Source organism: Alligator mississippiensis, chromosome 4 (genome assembly GCF_030867095.1).
Source record: "Alligator mississippiensis isolate rAllMis1 chromosome 4, rAllMis1, whole genome shotgun sequence".
Lineage (NCBI taxonomy): Eukaryota > Metazoa > Chordata > Crocodylia > Alligatoridae > Alligator > Alligator mississippiensis.
The window spans coordinates 192,971,897-192,985,599 of NC_081827.1; the positions used below are offsets into that span (position 1 = coordinate 192,971,897).

The 13,703-nt window shown below is 41.8% G+C and overlaps 1 protein-coding gene across 3 annotated transcripts in view; it reads left to right on the top strand.

The window, feature by feature from the left end:
• Positions 1-13,703, top strand: part of ANKRD44 (ankyrin repeat domain 44) — a 119,810-nt gene that overhangs the window by 39,203 nt on the left and 66,904 nt on the right. For 2 of the 3 annotated variants that reach the window (XM_059727224.1, XM_059727226.1), the window contains exons 9-12: positions 1,802-1,916; positions 8,677-8,759; positions 10,072-10,135; positions 12,482-12,550. In XM_059727224.1, coding sequence (XP_059583207.1) covers positions 1,802-1,916; positions 8,677-8,759; positions 10,072-10,135; positions 12,482-12,550 — 331 coding nt within the window. Of the gene's footprint in view, positions 1-1,801; positions 1,917-8,676; positions 8,760-10,017; positions 10,136-12,481; positions 12,551-13,703 lie in introns of all 3 variants that reach the window. The other variant, XM_059727225.1, reaches the window with a different exon arrangement.

A 13,703-nucleotide genomic window follows, 5' to 3' on the forward strand; every position in this document is an offset into this window, starting at 1 on the left:
AGAGGAGAAATAGCTTGCCACTGATAGAATCAAGGCTAGAATTCAGGTTTCTTGGCTCTCAGCAACATCTTTAAAAAACAAAGCAAAACAAAACAAAAACCAAACTTCGTTCATGTTTCTAAGAACACCCAAGATTATTTCAAGTGAATAACTGTTAAAAATCTTGTTTGTCCCCAATATGTCATGGTCTTGCTTTACTTTGTATTATTGAATCATGACATTAGACTAATTAGTTTCATTTTCTGTCAATAGATACTTGTCTTTGTCTTCATTACCTAATACAAAACTTTTCATTAGGTTTTCCATCAAATTGTGAGAATATTTTTAGATGTTTTCCTCTTAACTTGTATCATTGTTTTTAATCATGTTAATGTTTTTTGTTATGAAACACAAATTTGGGAACTGAATTAATGGAATGTGTCCCTTGAAAGCTGCTGTATATGAAACATATGAGGAGAGTCGAGTGACATCTAAAACACAGGTGGCCAACCCATGCCTCTGGAGTCCAAACTTCTGAGTTCAAACTGAGTAATGTGCTTGCTGTGAGCAGTTGCATCACATGACATGACATAATGGCTATGAAAGCTGGTCACCGGGTGCTTGTACAAAGATTCAAGGAGACGCATATTAATTTCTGAAGAGCTGCATGTAGCCAACCTGTGACTCGGGAGCCACCCCTGAGCTAGAAGATGTGCTCATGTATTGGTGGATAGATTTCTTAATACTGCAAATCATCTTCTGGAATGGAGGTCTTCCTTGAAGACAATCTCCTCTTTGACATACTACAATATATCCTATATGTGTGGCAAGTGTAGTACTTGGTTGCATGAAGTGCAAACAAGGATTACAGGGCAGACAGAAAGTTAACTTAGCCCAATACTTCATATTAAAGCAAATTTAACATGGTTTCTGTCCCATTCTTTCTTTTTTTAACCACACTGTTTCATAGATTCATAGATGTTAGGGTCGGAAGGGACCTCAGTAGATCATCGAGTCCGACCCCCTGCCAGTCTCCAAATGCTTGTCCAGTTTATTTAATCTCTTTCTGTGAAACAGTTGACAGTGCTTTGTTAAGCCTTTCTTTGCACTTTGTAGCTCCTCTGCTCTATTTGAGGTTATTCTGCTTTTTTCAGTTTTTGCTTATGTTTGCTGCCTCTCTATTTCTGGAGTTGTATGAAGCTTTGATCACAGGTGAATTTAAAACCAAAGAAGCACGTGACAAATAAAGATACAAAGCAGCTATGCTTTGTATTATATTGGTGGTTCTGAACTCTGGGGGCCACAGCTAGCATGCAGAGTTGTTGTTCCAAGAGTAATAGAAGCTGTTTTGGAAGTGCTAGAAGTAGCCTTGTAATCCACTGGCAAAAGGTCCACTTACCATCATTGCTTTGTAGATAAGGTTGAGCACCAGTGATTTAAAGACTTATGCCACAATTTCAACAATACATGTTTATTATTGTTTTAATTTAGGACATTCATTAATAACTTTTTATCAGCAACAATTCAGTCACCTCGTATATATGTCTCTCAGTATATGCAAGTGGTTAAAAGCCTGTATAAAATGTATGGAGAGGTGGAAATAAAAAATGGGGGAGAACATTGCAGTATCCAGAATCATGGACATTATGCATGAGCATCACAGCTAATGGCTTCCTGTGTACTGATATTGTATCCCTGAAATTCAGTGTTTCAGCTACCATTATGGGTAATATATGGTTACTAGAAATACATTACATAGCATGTCTGGTCACTGACTTGTATTTAATCCTTGTGTTAAACTATATGAAAATGTCTTCTCCAGGAGGTGAAATTGACTGTGTTGATAAGGATGGTAACACTCCTCTGCATGTGGCTGCAAGATATGGACATGAGCTTTTGATTAACACCCTCATAACCAGCGGAGCGGACACTGCCAAGTAGGTTGCTGAGGAAATATTGTTCCAAATTGTCAAATGCTGAGAGTTAGGCTAGGAAAACCATTATTTCTCTGGTCATGCCTGTACATAGTTGTACTACAGCTCCATTCAGTAACAAATAGTTTATATAGCAAGCTGACATGAAATTGATTTAAAATGTGACTCTACTAATGAAGGCCATGTAATTCCCTTTATATTTAAAATAGCTTCATGTTCAATGGCTTGTGTTACTGCATTGTTTCCTTCTTATGTCTACTACCCTTTGGTGCTAAGGAAGTAGAAATGTATGGGTCCAAATTAGGCCTTAATAAATCATTCTGAACCTAATGCAGTTGGGGTACCTGTCGTCATGTCCTCTGGGTTCAAATCTTTTTATTGACTGAGACAATGAGGCTGTCTTTATTTTGAGGTATTTCTAATCGAAAGCTCCTTGTGCTCCAAGGGCTGATTTTTACTAATCTGATTTTGCTGTATGTTTCTGTGCCTCTCATACACACATGTAACGATTGTATATGACTATTTCTAAATAGACAAATTTAGATAGCCTCCATGTTGTAGTAGGGTTGGAGTTTTGTTGGACCATCATGGCAACATCAACACCCTTATCCTACTATTTATAAATATACATTGTGGGCCCAGTCCTGGAAAGTGTTTAGATTTCAGGGGAAGTAAATATCCAGTATTTCACAGGGCCTGGTCCTGGTATAGCAAGGCAAACAAGTCCTAAATTTTCCAAAATAATTGGGGGCAAATTAAAAACTGATTTGGGGAAGATTGAAATTAATTCTTAAACAGAAAAGAGAAAGTGCTATGAAAGTAGTATGGGAGCAACTTGCCTTAGGATACAAATTAACCTGTTTCTTTTTAAAGATGTTTGCAGCTTTCTAGATTGCATTTGGGGATTTTGATGCAAATGGTATATTTGTCCCTGTTTCTGATTGTTACGGTAACATTAAACTTGCATCTCACCAGACAGAATTGATAGGCAGGAGGAATAGTAGATATGCTGGAAGGTAGGGCTAGGATTCAGAGTGACCTAGACAAATTGGAGAATTGGGCCAAAAGGAATCTCATGAGGTTCAACAAGGAAAAGTGCAAAGTCCTGCACCTAGGATGGAACAATCCCATGCATCAGTACAGGCTGGGCTCACTGGCTGGGCAGCAGCCCTGCAGAAAAGGACCTGGGGGTTACAATGGACAATACGCTGAATATGAGGCAACAGTGTGCTCTTGTTGCCAAGAAGGCTAACAGCATACTGGACTGCATTAGTAGGAGTTTTGCCAGCAAGTCAAGGGAAATTATTATTCCCCTCTATTCAGCACTGGTGAGGCCACACCTGGAGTACTTTTAGTTTTGGGCCCCTCACTACAGAAAGAATGTAGACAAATTGGAGAGAGCCCAGCGGAGGGCAACAAAATGGTTCGGGGGTTGGGGCACATTATTTATGTGGACAGGCTGAGGGAACTGGGTTTATTTAGTCCAGAGAAGAGGGGTACTTGTATATGTGACAGGGGTTTAGTTCTCCCTAAATTGAAATGCTGGGTTTTTAATTGGTGGGTTTTTACTTGTGTTGATTAAAAACCCACTGTTTCAATTTAGGAACTTCTGTAATGTCAGAGTGATGCCTCCCCCCCGACCCCTACTGCCATGGGCAGGCTCCATCAGTAAAAAAAAAAAAAGCAGCAAGGGGCCTGACCATTTTTTTTCCCCCCACAAAGCCTGCCTGCCTCTCCTGCAACTGGGGGGGATGAGGTGCTGGCGGGCCCTGAACTGGGGGGGGTGGGACACGGACACCCATGACATTGGTGCTTCCCTCTGTGGTGGCGGTGCCCCCCAGGCAGCACCTGCCCTCTGCCAGCTGATCTGGGTGGTCCCAGGGGGCTTCGCTGATGCAGAGGGAAAAACTGGGGCCTCCTGCAGTTAAGGGACCACTCAGCCTGTTGGCAATTTGTCCCCCAGCTGCAGAAGAGGCAAGCAGACTCTGGGGGGAGAAAAAAGGATCAGGGCCCCTCACCACTTTATTTCTCCTGGAGCCTGCCTGCTTCTCTCTTGGCCAGGAGGTGACCTGCTGGGAGGCCAAGTGGTCCCTGAGCTGTGGAGGGCCCCGGTCCTTCCCTCCATGGCGGCAGCATGCCCCCACTGGGACCACCCAGGTGGCCTGCTCGTGGGTGGGTTCTGCCCAGGGGGTACCACCACTGCGGAGCAAAGGACCAGGGTCCCCTGCAGCTCAGGGCCCACTAGCAGTTCGTTCCCTGGCTGCAGGAGAGGCAGGTAGGCTCCAAGGTGGGGGGAAAAAAGGATTGGGCCCCTCACTACTTTTAAAATTTATTTTTCTGGTGGAGCCTGCCCATGGCAGCGGGCATAGGAGGGGTGCGTCACAGTGATGTGATGGAAGTCCATAAATTTAAATGGTGAGTTTTTAATCGATGCAATTAAAAACCCACCATTTCAATTTAAGGAGAACTAAACCACTGTCCCCTACAGCTCAGGGCCTGCCAGCAGTTTGCCCCCCAGCCATGGAAGAGGCAGGCAGGCTCCAGGAGTGGGGGAAAAAAAAGATCAGGCTGCTTTTTTTTTTTTTTTCCCCCGTTTCTCAATAGAGCCTGCTCGTGTGAGCTGCCACCAGGTCTCACAGCCTTCGAGCTGCGCGGGGCCTGGTGCTTCCCTCCATGGTGGTGGTACCCCCTGGGACTGCCTGGGTCAGGTACTAGTGAGCGGGTGCCACCTGCAGGGTACCACCACCATGGAGGGAAGGTCCAGGGTCCCCCGCAGCTCAGGAGCCACTCGGCCTGCCTGCATCTCACGCCCCTGCTGCAGGAGAGCCCTCCTGGGACTGCCAGGGAATGGGCTGGCTTGCCCTGGGGCAGTGTGGCAAGGTGGCAGGAGGGCGGCTGGGTGTGCTAGTGTTGGGAGAAGGCAGCAGGGACTGTGCCTGGGGTGCTCAAAGCCCACCAGGCCTGAGTTTCCCTGAGCACATCTGGGCTTCCAGTGCCCCATGCACCATTGCAATTTGTTACGTAGCAAACTAAAATACATTGAATAGATTTTACCTTGCTATGTAACAAGGTCATTTAAAGCAAAATACACCACCACACATGTACAGCATGACAAAATTAAAGCGAAATATGCTGCCACAGGTGTAAACAGTGACACCATTAAAGTGGTGCAAAAGGGCAATTACACCACTTTAGAGGCTAATTTTGTCATGTGTACACGCACTTGAGAAGATTGCGGGGGGGGGGAGGAGGGATTTAATAGCAGCCTTCAACTATCTGAAGTGGGGGTTCAAAAGGGGATGGAGCTAGATTGTTTTCAGTGGTGGCAGATGACAGAACCAGGAGGAACGGTCTCAAATTGCAGCAAGGGAAGTTTAGGTTAGATATTAGGAAGAACTTTCTCACTAGGAGGATAGTAAAACACTAGAACAGGTTACCCAGAGAGGTGGTAGAATCTCCATTCTTGGAGGTTTTCAAGACCCGGCCAAAGCTTTGGCTGGGATGATTTGATTTGGGATGGTCCTGCTTTGAGCAGGGGGTTGGAATAGATGACCTCTAGAAGTCCGTTCCAACCCAAATTTTCTATGATTTCTATTATTTCTAAATCCTTACCAAGTTTTAAGGCAACTCACTCAAAATCACTCCAGTGAAACTCCACTATTTATACTAGTGTTGGGGTTGGTCCTCTGTGTCTGAGTAAGATTTTTGCCAGCTCGTTCTTATGTAGAAAGTTTTAATCCATCTACTCCTGAGGTTTAAGGTAAGAATGAACATCAGTGAGAGAACCTGATTACAAGAGGTAGCTGCCTGCTCAAAATTTCTATTCCACACTTGGGTGATCATTCATTAAACCACATAAAAAGCTTCTGCCAAGAGCAGAAATATTTGAAATGAGAAGTCTGCTTAGTTGTAGTGGGAAGATCTAAAGGACAATGCTGCTGTGAAAAACAAATCCCACTGAAGCACTGGGAATGAGGTGTTAATATACATTGCATATAAAGCACTTTGGCTTAGTTCCTTGAACTGGCAAAGGAATTAAAGCTTTTTTCAGTGCTACTAGCAAAAAGCTGCAGACAGCATGACCAGCTGTGGATGCAATTGCATTTCATGGGTAAAGAAAGTAAATTATGAGGGGAGCCATTGTGAACAGTTCTGTACAGGATGACACTAGCTAGCAGATGTACAAAGTGCATGGCTTGTTGGACACCAGCCAAAATATGCACTTGGGTAGAAATCTTTGCAGTGAAAGCGAAATGCAACTTAAGTTAACTAAGCAGAGTAGAAGAGAATAATGATGTGGAAATCGGATTTATCGAGAATACTGTGACTATTTATAACAAAATCTTCTTTATGATATCAGGTTAAATAATTGCAGCCTCTTTAGACACGCTGAGCAGTTTGGTGGACCTTGTGCCATTTCCTTGCACATTGTCTATCTTCTTTTTTCTAATACTGGACATTGCATGCTTGTGTTGTTGGCTACAAATGTCCAACTCGGGATCCTTAAAATTCTAGTTTATTAGGCGGATTGAAACACTGTAATGAGTTAAATCATAAACCTTGGGGCTGGTCCTTACACACACACACGCGCGCGCGCTACAAGAGTCAGGTATACCTATCCTACAGGCGCTGGAGTCTGTTGTTGAAGCTTCTTTCAGCATGGTGTTATCTTCCAGAAGGGGGTCGCCGGCTGGTCCTTCTGGCTGGACAGGTTGGCTGCTGGTCAAGTTGGAGATCAAGAGGGCACCACTGAGGGTCACTTTTCACTGCTTTTTATCTGTCCTTGGCAGACTTTGGTGACTCCCCAGTTTTCAGGTTTGCCCAATCCAGGGGTCGTTGACCCTCGTGGGACTTCCCCCCTTGGTAGCTACTGGATGGCATCTGTCAGCCCCAGGGGTTGATCGCATGTACGTGCAGGTTTGGGAGTCCATTGATGAATTTTGAATAGGGCTCTGGGAGCAGTCGATTTGGAGATATTCAGCCCAATACACTGGGCTGCCATGGGTCCCTACAGCAGCCCAGAGAGCTTTGCATTTTTTTAAGTGAAGGTAGGCAGGGATCCATCAGGGTTAGGGAAGGTGGGAGAAGGGTCTGTGCTGTGCACAGAAGAGTCCTCCAGCTTCTCCACCCTCCCCCCCCAAATGCTGTGTTGGAGCCCAGCTAAGGCTGGGGAAGGCATATACTTGTATTCTTCCCTGCACCCAAGTGCTGCAGTATGATTCAGGCAGGGAACAAGCCAGGAGCACAACGTGCGCTCCTAACTGCTTCAGCACTAGGCTTTTTCATCCCAAAGCACTCAAGGGGTATATTCTGCTCCCTGCATGACTGAAACTAACATGAGTTCTCCCTCCCCCTGTGGGAGTGGGGAGAGTGAAAGAAAAACAAAGCACAGAGTACAGAGGTTGATTCTGCATCTGCTGTCTGTATAGAGATTCTGACTCCTAAGAGAGATTCTCCAGGAAACCACTTTACTTGGGTTGTTCCCAAGTTATTTTTCTCCCTGAGTGGACACTTTTACTTTCTGAGAAAAATTATGAACTTCTGTACACTTGTGGTTTCTGCAGAGAGAGCAGGGGCTCTCCCTGAAGAAACTGAACATCTGTCCAAGCCCAAAAGGGAGCAGTCAACAGCAAACCTAAGGCGCAAGAGACATAGGGTGATGTTACATATTACACTTAAACTATACTAAAGGCACTTAAAATATGGGTGTCTGCACATTAAAGCTTGTTAACTCATACTAAGTGCCCTCTGAGCATCTCAAAGTTATCCCACTTCAGGTGAGGGTTAACTCTGGCTAGTTTATGTTAGGGTAACGTCAGTCTGCTCTATGGAGATAAAATGAGCAATTTTGCAGTCCTCCAGCATCCTGGGATGCGCTATTCCCAGCGCCCCACCCCAGAGCAGGGGTAGAACCCAGGTGTCCTGACTCCTAACCACACCTCTGCTCACCAGCCCTGTAATGGTAAATCAGAACTGTGCAGGCAAGAAATTATATTAACTCCTAACGTGTGACTGCTCACAACACATTTTAACACTAACTGCTTAGCATTCCACAGATTTAGTATGGTGTAAGTGTAACTTTACCCATATAGTATAAGTAATGTAGATAATGGCAGCAGGGAGGTGGACTTCTATATAAGCTTTGCTGAAAGAAAGTAGTTGTATGTTATGAATGAGGAAAATGGTGATACATCAGAACACCCAGAGAGAGAGATGTTCTGACTAGGGTATTTGGAATAAAATAGAATAAATGAAAATTGTGAAACATTGTGAAACCAAAAAGGTGGAAGAGGTAATAGCAGTAGTCTAGGCAGCAGTTACCTAAGGTATGTTAACAGTAGGGATGCAGGGGATAGATGAGTTTTAAAAACGATAAAGAGAAGCTTTCATAATTTATTTGTACCGTATTTGAGAGAATGTCAGGTGCAACACTAGCAGTCCCAATAGAAACTCTTGTTTTATGTCTGGAGTCTGAATATAACCAAAATCCATTCTCTAAGCCTCCTCATTCTTGCTACTTTTCACCTCACTTTTTTAAGGCTGTTGTATTCTAAACATTATCTAAAACTGAGCTCGTGCTTTAACCAAACAAACTATACTCCAAAGAGAGCTTGTAGAAGATGCAAATAAAATTAAGGTTGGGAGGAGGAGCCTCCTGCAGAAGTACTGATACAATTTTTTGAAAGGAGAATGTTCTTCAGTTTTGTTGTGTGTTACTTATGTTTTTGGAATCCGCTTGTAATAAGATTGTTCTGTATTTCAGGTGTGGTATCCACAACATGTTCCCTTTACACTTAGCAGCACTAAATGCTCACTCAGACTGCTGCAGGAAATTGTTGTCATCAGGTAAGTAAATCTAGCGGTGACTGTGAAGCTAAATTAATATTGTGAACATTTCACTTACGGCCCTGGTTTTATTCAGTGTTGTGAAATGTTCAAATTAAAGACTACCTGTTCTGCTTTATGTGACTGTGTGGCGTAGCATACTTGAGTGTGTTCAGGGCTTTCTTAACTGCATGCTAATAGTTTCCAGCATCCTGTATTGTTCATGCTTGAAGCCCATTCCTCCTGGCAGTCACTGAAAGGGGGAGGAAGGGATACCCTTTACTGAGCCGCAGGAATATGAGGCACTGTAGGTTTGTCTAAAACAGGATTTGTAATCCTCAGTTCAGGGAAGTGTCTTTATTGAAGACAGCATCTGGGCAGGTATATGCACCCCACTGAAGTTAATACACATATGCCTAAGATGCATTCTAATGTATTTTCTCTAAATTAGGGTCATTGTAAAGAAAATGGGCTGGCTAAATTTCTGAAAGGCACAGATATAAAAATCACTATCCAAAGAGGACTCTCACAGTCCTCATGCTACCAAAGCTTTCAAGGCAAGTATGTATTTGTTGCCTGTAGTCTTTTAAAGAAAATAAGGGAAAGGTACTCGAATTTTAATTTTTTTATGCAAAAATTTCAGTTGGTTCAAAAACGCATCATATGTTTCTCTATGCAGTTCCGTCCTTATCATGTGTAACTTCCCACAGTCACTTTTTGTTCATAAGCTTGAGTCTCCTTAGATGCAAAACATGTAAATTGACAGCCCTGTTACAGCAAACCTTGCTATGTTCTCCAACAGTTAGGTCAGAAGGGAAAGCAGAATGCTTAGGCAAGCTAGGGGTAATTCTATAAGAGCTTGCAATTGATTTTACACCCTCTTCATCTTTAAAACTCCCTTTGCACATTTTTGGAAGCTTCTAAAATGTAAAAGCAACCTGCAAACCGCAGATATATAGAAATCAAGTCATTGCATGTTAAGGCAATCTCTGTGGCTTTCCTCATTCCATCGTGTTTTCTGTCTGCACAGCCTGCTGTCACAGTTCTCTTGATAAGTATCTGCCTCAAATGCCTGTCACATGATTTAAATAGTTATGTAGCACAGGGATGAATGTGGTGATAGATTCTTGACTTCACAGTTCTTTTTATAGAACTGCCAAGCTTGAGCAGCCACTGTCTGTTTCCATGACAACCTCTTTTTGACTATAGTTGCTTGCATTCTGTTTTTCCTAACTAACTGATTTTTCTGTCTCTGCAATGTTTCTTGTGGTTTAACTAGGACAAAAGTATAGCATAGTGTCCTTGTTTAGTAATGAGCACGTGCTGTCTGCAGGCTTTGATATAGACACCCCAGATAGCTTTGGAAGAACGTGCCTCCATGCTGCTGCTGCAGGAGGGTGAGTAGTCACAATTATGGTTGTTATTTGTGATTTAATGGTGGACCCAATGTAATGGAATCTAACCATGTACCATCCACTGATTTTTGTTTGTTTGTTTGTTTGTTTTGTGTATCTTAAAGGAAAGCAAAGTAGCTAAATGTCAGATCCTTATTGTTCAGGGTCCTAATCTGCCACTGTTTCTTGGTGGAGGTTCATGTTGGGGCTACATGCAATGTAAGAAAGGATGGTAGAGTCCAGGCTTTTATTATACAGGGCCAGATTGTGATTTGAAACGCATCTCTCTGTGAGAGAGTAACGTTCTTCCTCCTTGCCTCCCTTTGCAGACTACTTGGACTTAAGGTCCAGGTGCCAGGTAAAAGAAGGGTTTCATTTTTGCTGCCAATCAGTGCCACTCTTTGGCCCTGAATGCAGTTGAGCCAAACACAGGGCAAGTAGCTGTAGTTTAATTGGTATAGACCAGCTGTAATAATTAGCCCTCAGGATCAAGTTGTAGTGCTGGGAAAGAACTGTGGCTTCTTGAAGATACTTCTGGTGTGATGTAGCTGTGCACTGTCCCTGTTATGAGTTGCGTCTTTGAGTTGAAATCAAGTCATTAAAAAAATCTAATTCAGGAGTTAAAATACAGCAATTTTGCTTGTACCAGCACACCAGTTTTCAAGTGTATCTCTATAGATTCTACTGAAAATCTCCAAGGTCAAGCATCAGCAAGTTTTCATCCTCTCTGGACAGTGCTGCTCAGCTTAGAGTGATTGGACCCAGAAATAACAGTGAATTAAAACTGAAATAAATCAATTTAATTTGTAGCCATGGTAGCCAGTTCATGTAAGTATTTTCTGTTAATGCCTTGTGAAATTCTGTGAAATTAACAGAAAAAGCCCCAAAAGCTTGGTAACCCATTGATTTTGGGTTCTTCTGTTGAAGACTTGATGGCTTAGAGGATGATGTTTTGGGTACAATTCAGCTTAGATTAGTAGTGGTTGCACTGAAGAAAAGTAGTAACTATCTGGTGAATGTTCACTATCCTTTTTCGAACATGTTGTCAACTTACTTCCTGGTGGACCAATACCTGCATCACATAAGATTTCACACCCAGAAGTACCTCATAAAAGTGCTCTAGGGATTGATTTGGTTAACCATGTATTTCATATAGGAGTTGTTCAGATGAAATGACATAATAGTGTATGTTTCAGCCATTGCATCTCCCTTAGAGATGAACGCTCAAAAAACCTAGGTATCTGAAAGACAGGGAATTAATTAGGAGTCATATCTGTAGCTGACTGCAATTGCTATCACTAAAAAGAACTTTTATTTTTATTATATTGGGGTGAATATTTTATAAATATTTCATGTAATAGCATGTTAACCGCAAGGATGAATATATGTTAGCTTATTTCATCCACCCTTGTCATACTGGAACTGGAATTGTATACAAAGCCCACATTTTCCTCTTGATGCATGTCTGTAACTCCCATTATATTAATGAGAGTTATGTGAGCACTGTGAAGAGAATATGATTCAAAGGCTCTCTTTCAGTTTTCTAGTAGCAATGATTTATTGCCCTGGTGAATGACAGAGGAGCTTTGGAAGATTACCGTGCTTCATTACATCATTTTCTGGCTTGGTATAATAGATTATTTACTTGGATTACAAAGATGTGAAAATGCAGCTATTTAATTTTCTATTTAGAGTTGCCTTGGCTTAAATAGCATCAGTAGCAAGTTATGTCATAGCAATTTCATTCAACTGGGATAAAAACAATAAAGCAATGGAGCCCAGGCAAAATGACATCAGTTGTAAATGTTCTGGCTCTGATTTTGCAGAGAATTGCAAATATGCTGAAGAAGGTGTTAAATAAGCTTCAAAGGTTTTGCTGAGTAAATGTACACTTCAGGAACTGTTTGAACCCATGATCAGTTTTCAGTGCTTTGGTGAATAAGAGCCATAAATTACACATTCATTATTGCTCAACATTTTAAAGACTGCAGCAAGTTTATTAAAGTGTTCTTAGATAATTTCTCAGTTTATCATGGGAATCATTAACAGCATATTCCCTTTGGAAATGGTTGGCTACATTCTCATATTGAATCCAGAATGCATTTAATACTCTCTGTTCTGTATTTATACTTGTTTGGAATAAAATTCCAAGGTAATTTGAAAATAAAGGAGTTAATTTTACAAGTTACCTTACCTTTTAGTTCTTTTGTTTGTTCTTGGATTGCAGATTGTAGTTAGTTATGCCCAGTGTCTGCAGTGCAACCAGTGAAATTACTTTTTTATAGAGACAAAGGTGTCAACATTTGTTTTGTTTTGTTCATGTTTTTTTTTCTTTCCTTGTCTTTTCAGTAATGTTGAATGTATAAAACTCTTGCAGAGCAGTGGAGCAGATTTTAATAAAAAGGACAAATGTGGGAGGTATGTAAATTGTGAAGCTGTTTTTTGAATATCTGTCAGGAAAGAAGGAAAGAAAGAGCTCTTTATCTGAAATCATATGTTCCATTTAAAAGGGTAAATAGTAAAACAGAGTAGGAGATTGCCATTCCCAATAGAATATGGCTGCTTGAAGTCAGATGCCAAAAAGGTAGGTGCAGAATATGCTAAATACATAAACAAAAAAAAAAGTCCCACCCTGTTCAGTCTTTCTGGTTTAAAACTACTATTGGTTGAATATTTTCCTCTTTACTCCTCTTGCAGCTTAGATCCTAGTGCTGTATGCATAAGACAACAAATGCAGGTCACTGTGGAGAAAACTGCTCCTTATTGGCACGCTTCCTAGATTTTTTTTTAAAGTAAAGCATTTCCATAAATATCTCTGTGCCAGAAATGGATGTGCTAATTTAACTCTCTAAATGCCCAAAATCCCCATTAAACATTTGGAAATGTGTTTTGTGTCTAGGTCATGGTTTACAAAAATAGGAATCTAGTCATTTTTTAGGCTCTGGTCCTGCAATTATATTCACATGTGCATAGTTCCTGCTTTGTTAGTAAGTCTGCTAACTTTAGGAGCTATTTATGTACCTCCATACCTTTACATACTGTAAGTCTTGGCAAGATTTAGGTATTAGGCAGCTGAGTAAGTGCTTGGATTTTCAAAAGTTCTGACCTCCAAGTAGCTCCCATTCAGGTCCGAGGGGTGTGCTGGATTACTCTGGCATTTGAAAATCGGATGCTTTTTCAAGAACCTAAATTACTTTTCCATAAAAACAGAATAATAATAGATACATTAAAAAGAGTACCCATCCTTAGCCTTGAGATTATTTTAAAATACATCGTCAATGCATCAGTTTAAGATTACACACAATGAGTCTTCCTCCTCCTCCATCCCAGTGAACAATATCTCACCCCAATCTTATAACTGGAAAAAATGAGCCTTGCAATGGGTTACTCAAGTATCAAAGGGATGGGGGGAGTAAATTCCTAAGTTGTGGTACCCAGCCAGCAGCCCTTTCTTGTTTATACCTATTTGTACCCCTCTGACCAGGGGTGCTCAACCTCAGGCCTGTAGAGCTATGACATCTGGTAAGTGGGGATTCCTCATGGGTTGGAAAACTCAGCAGTGGGGAGTGGT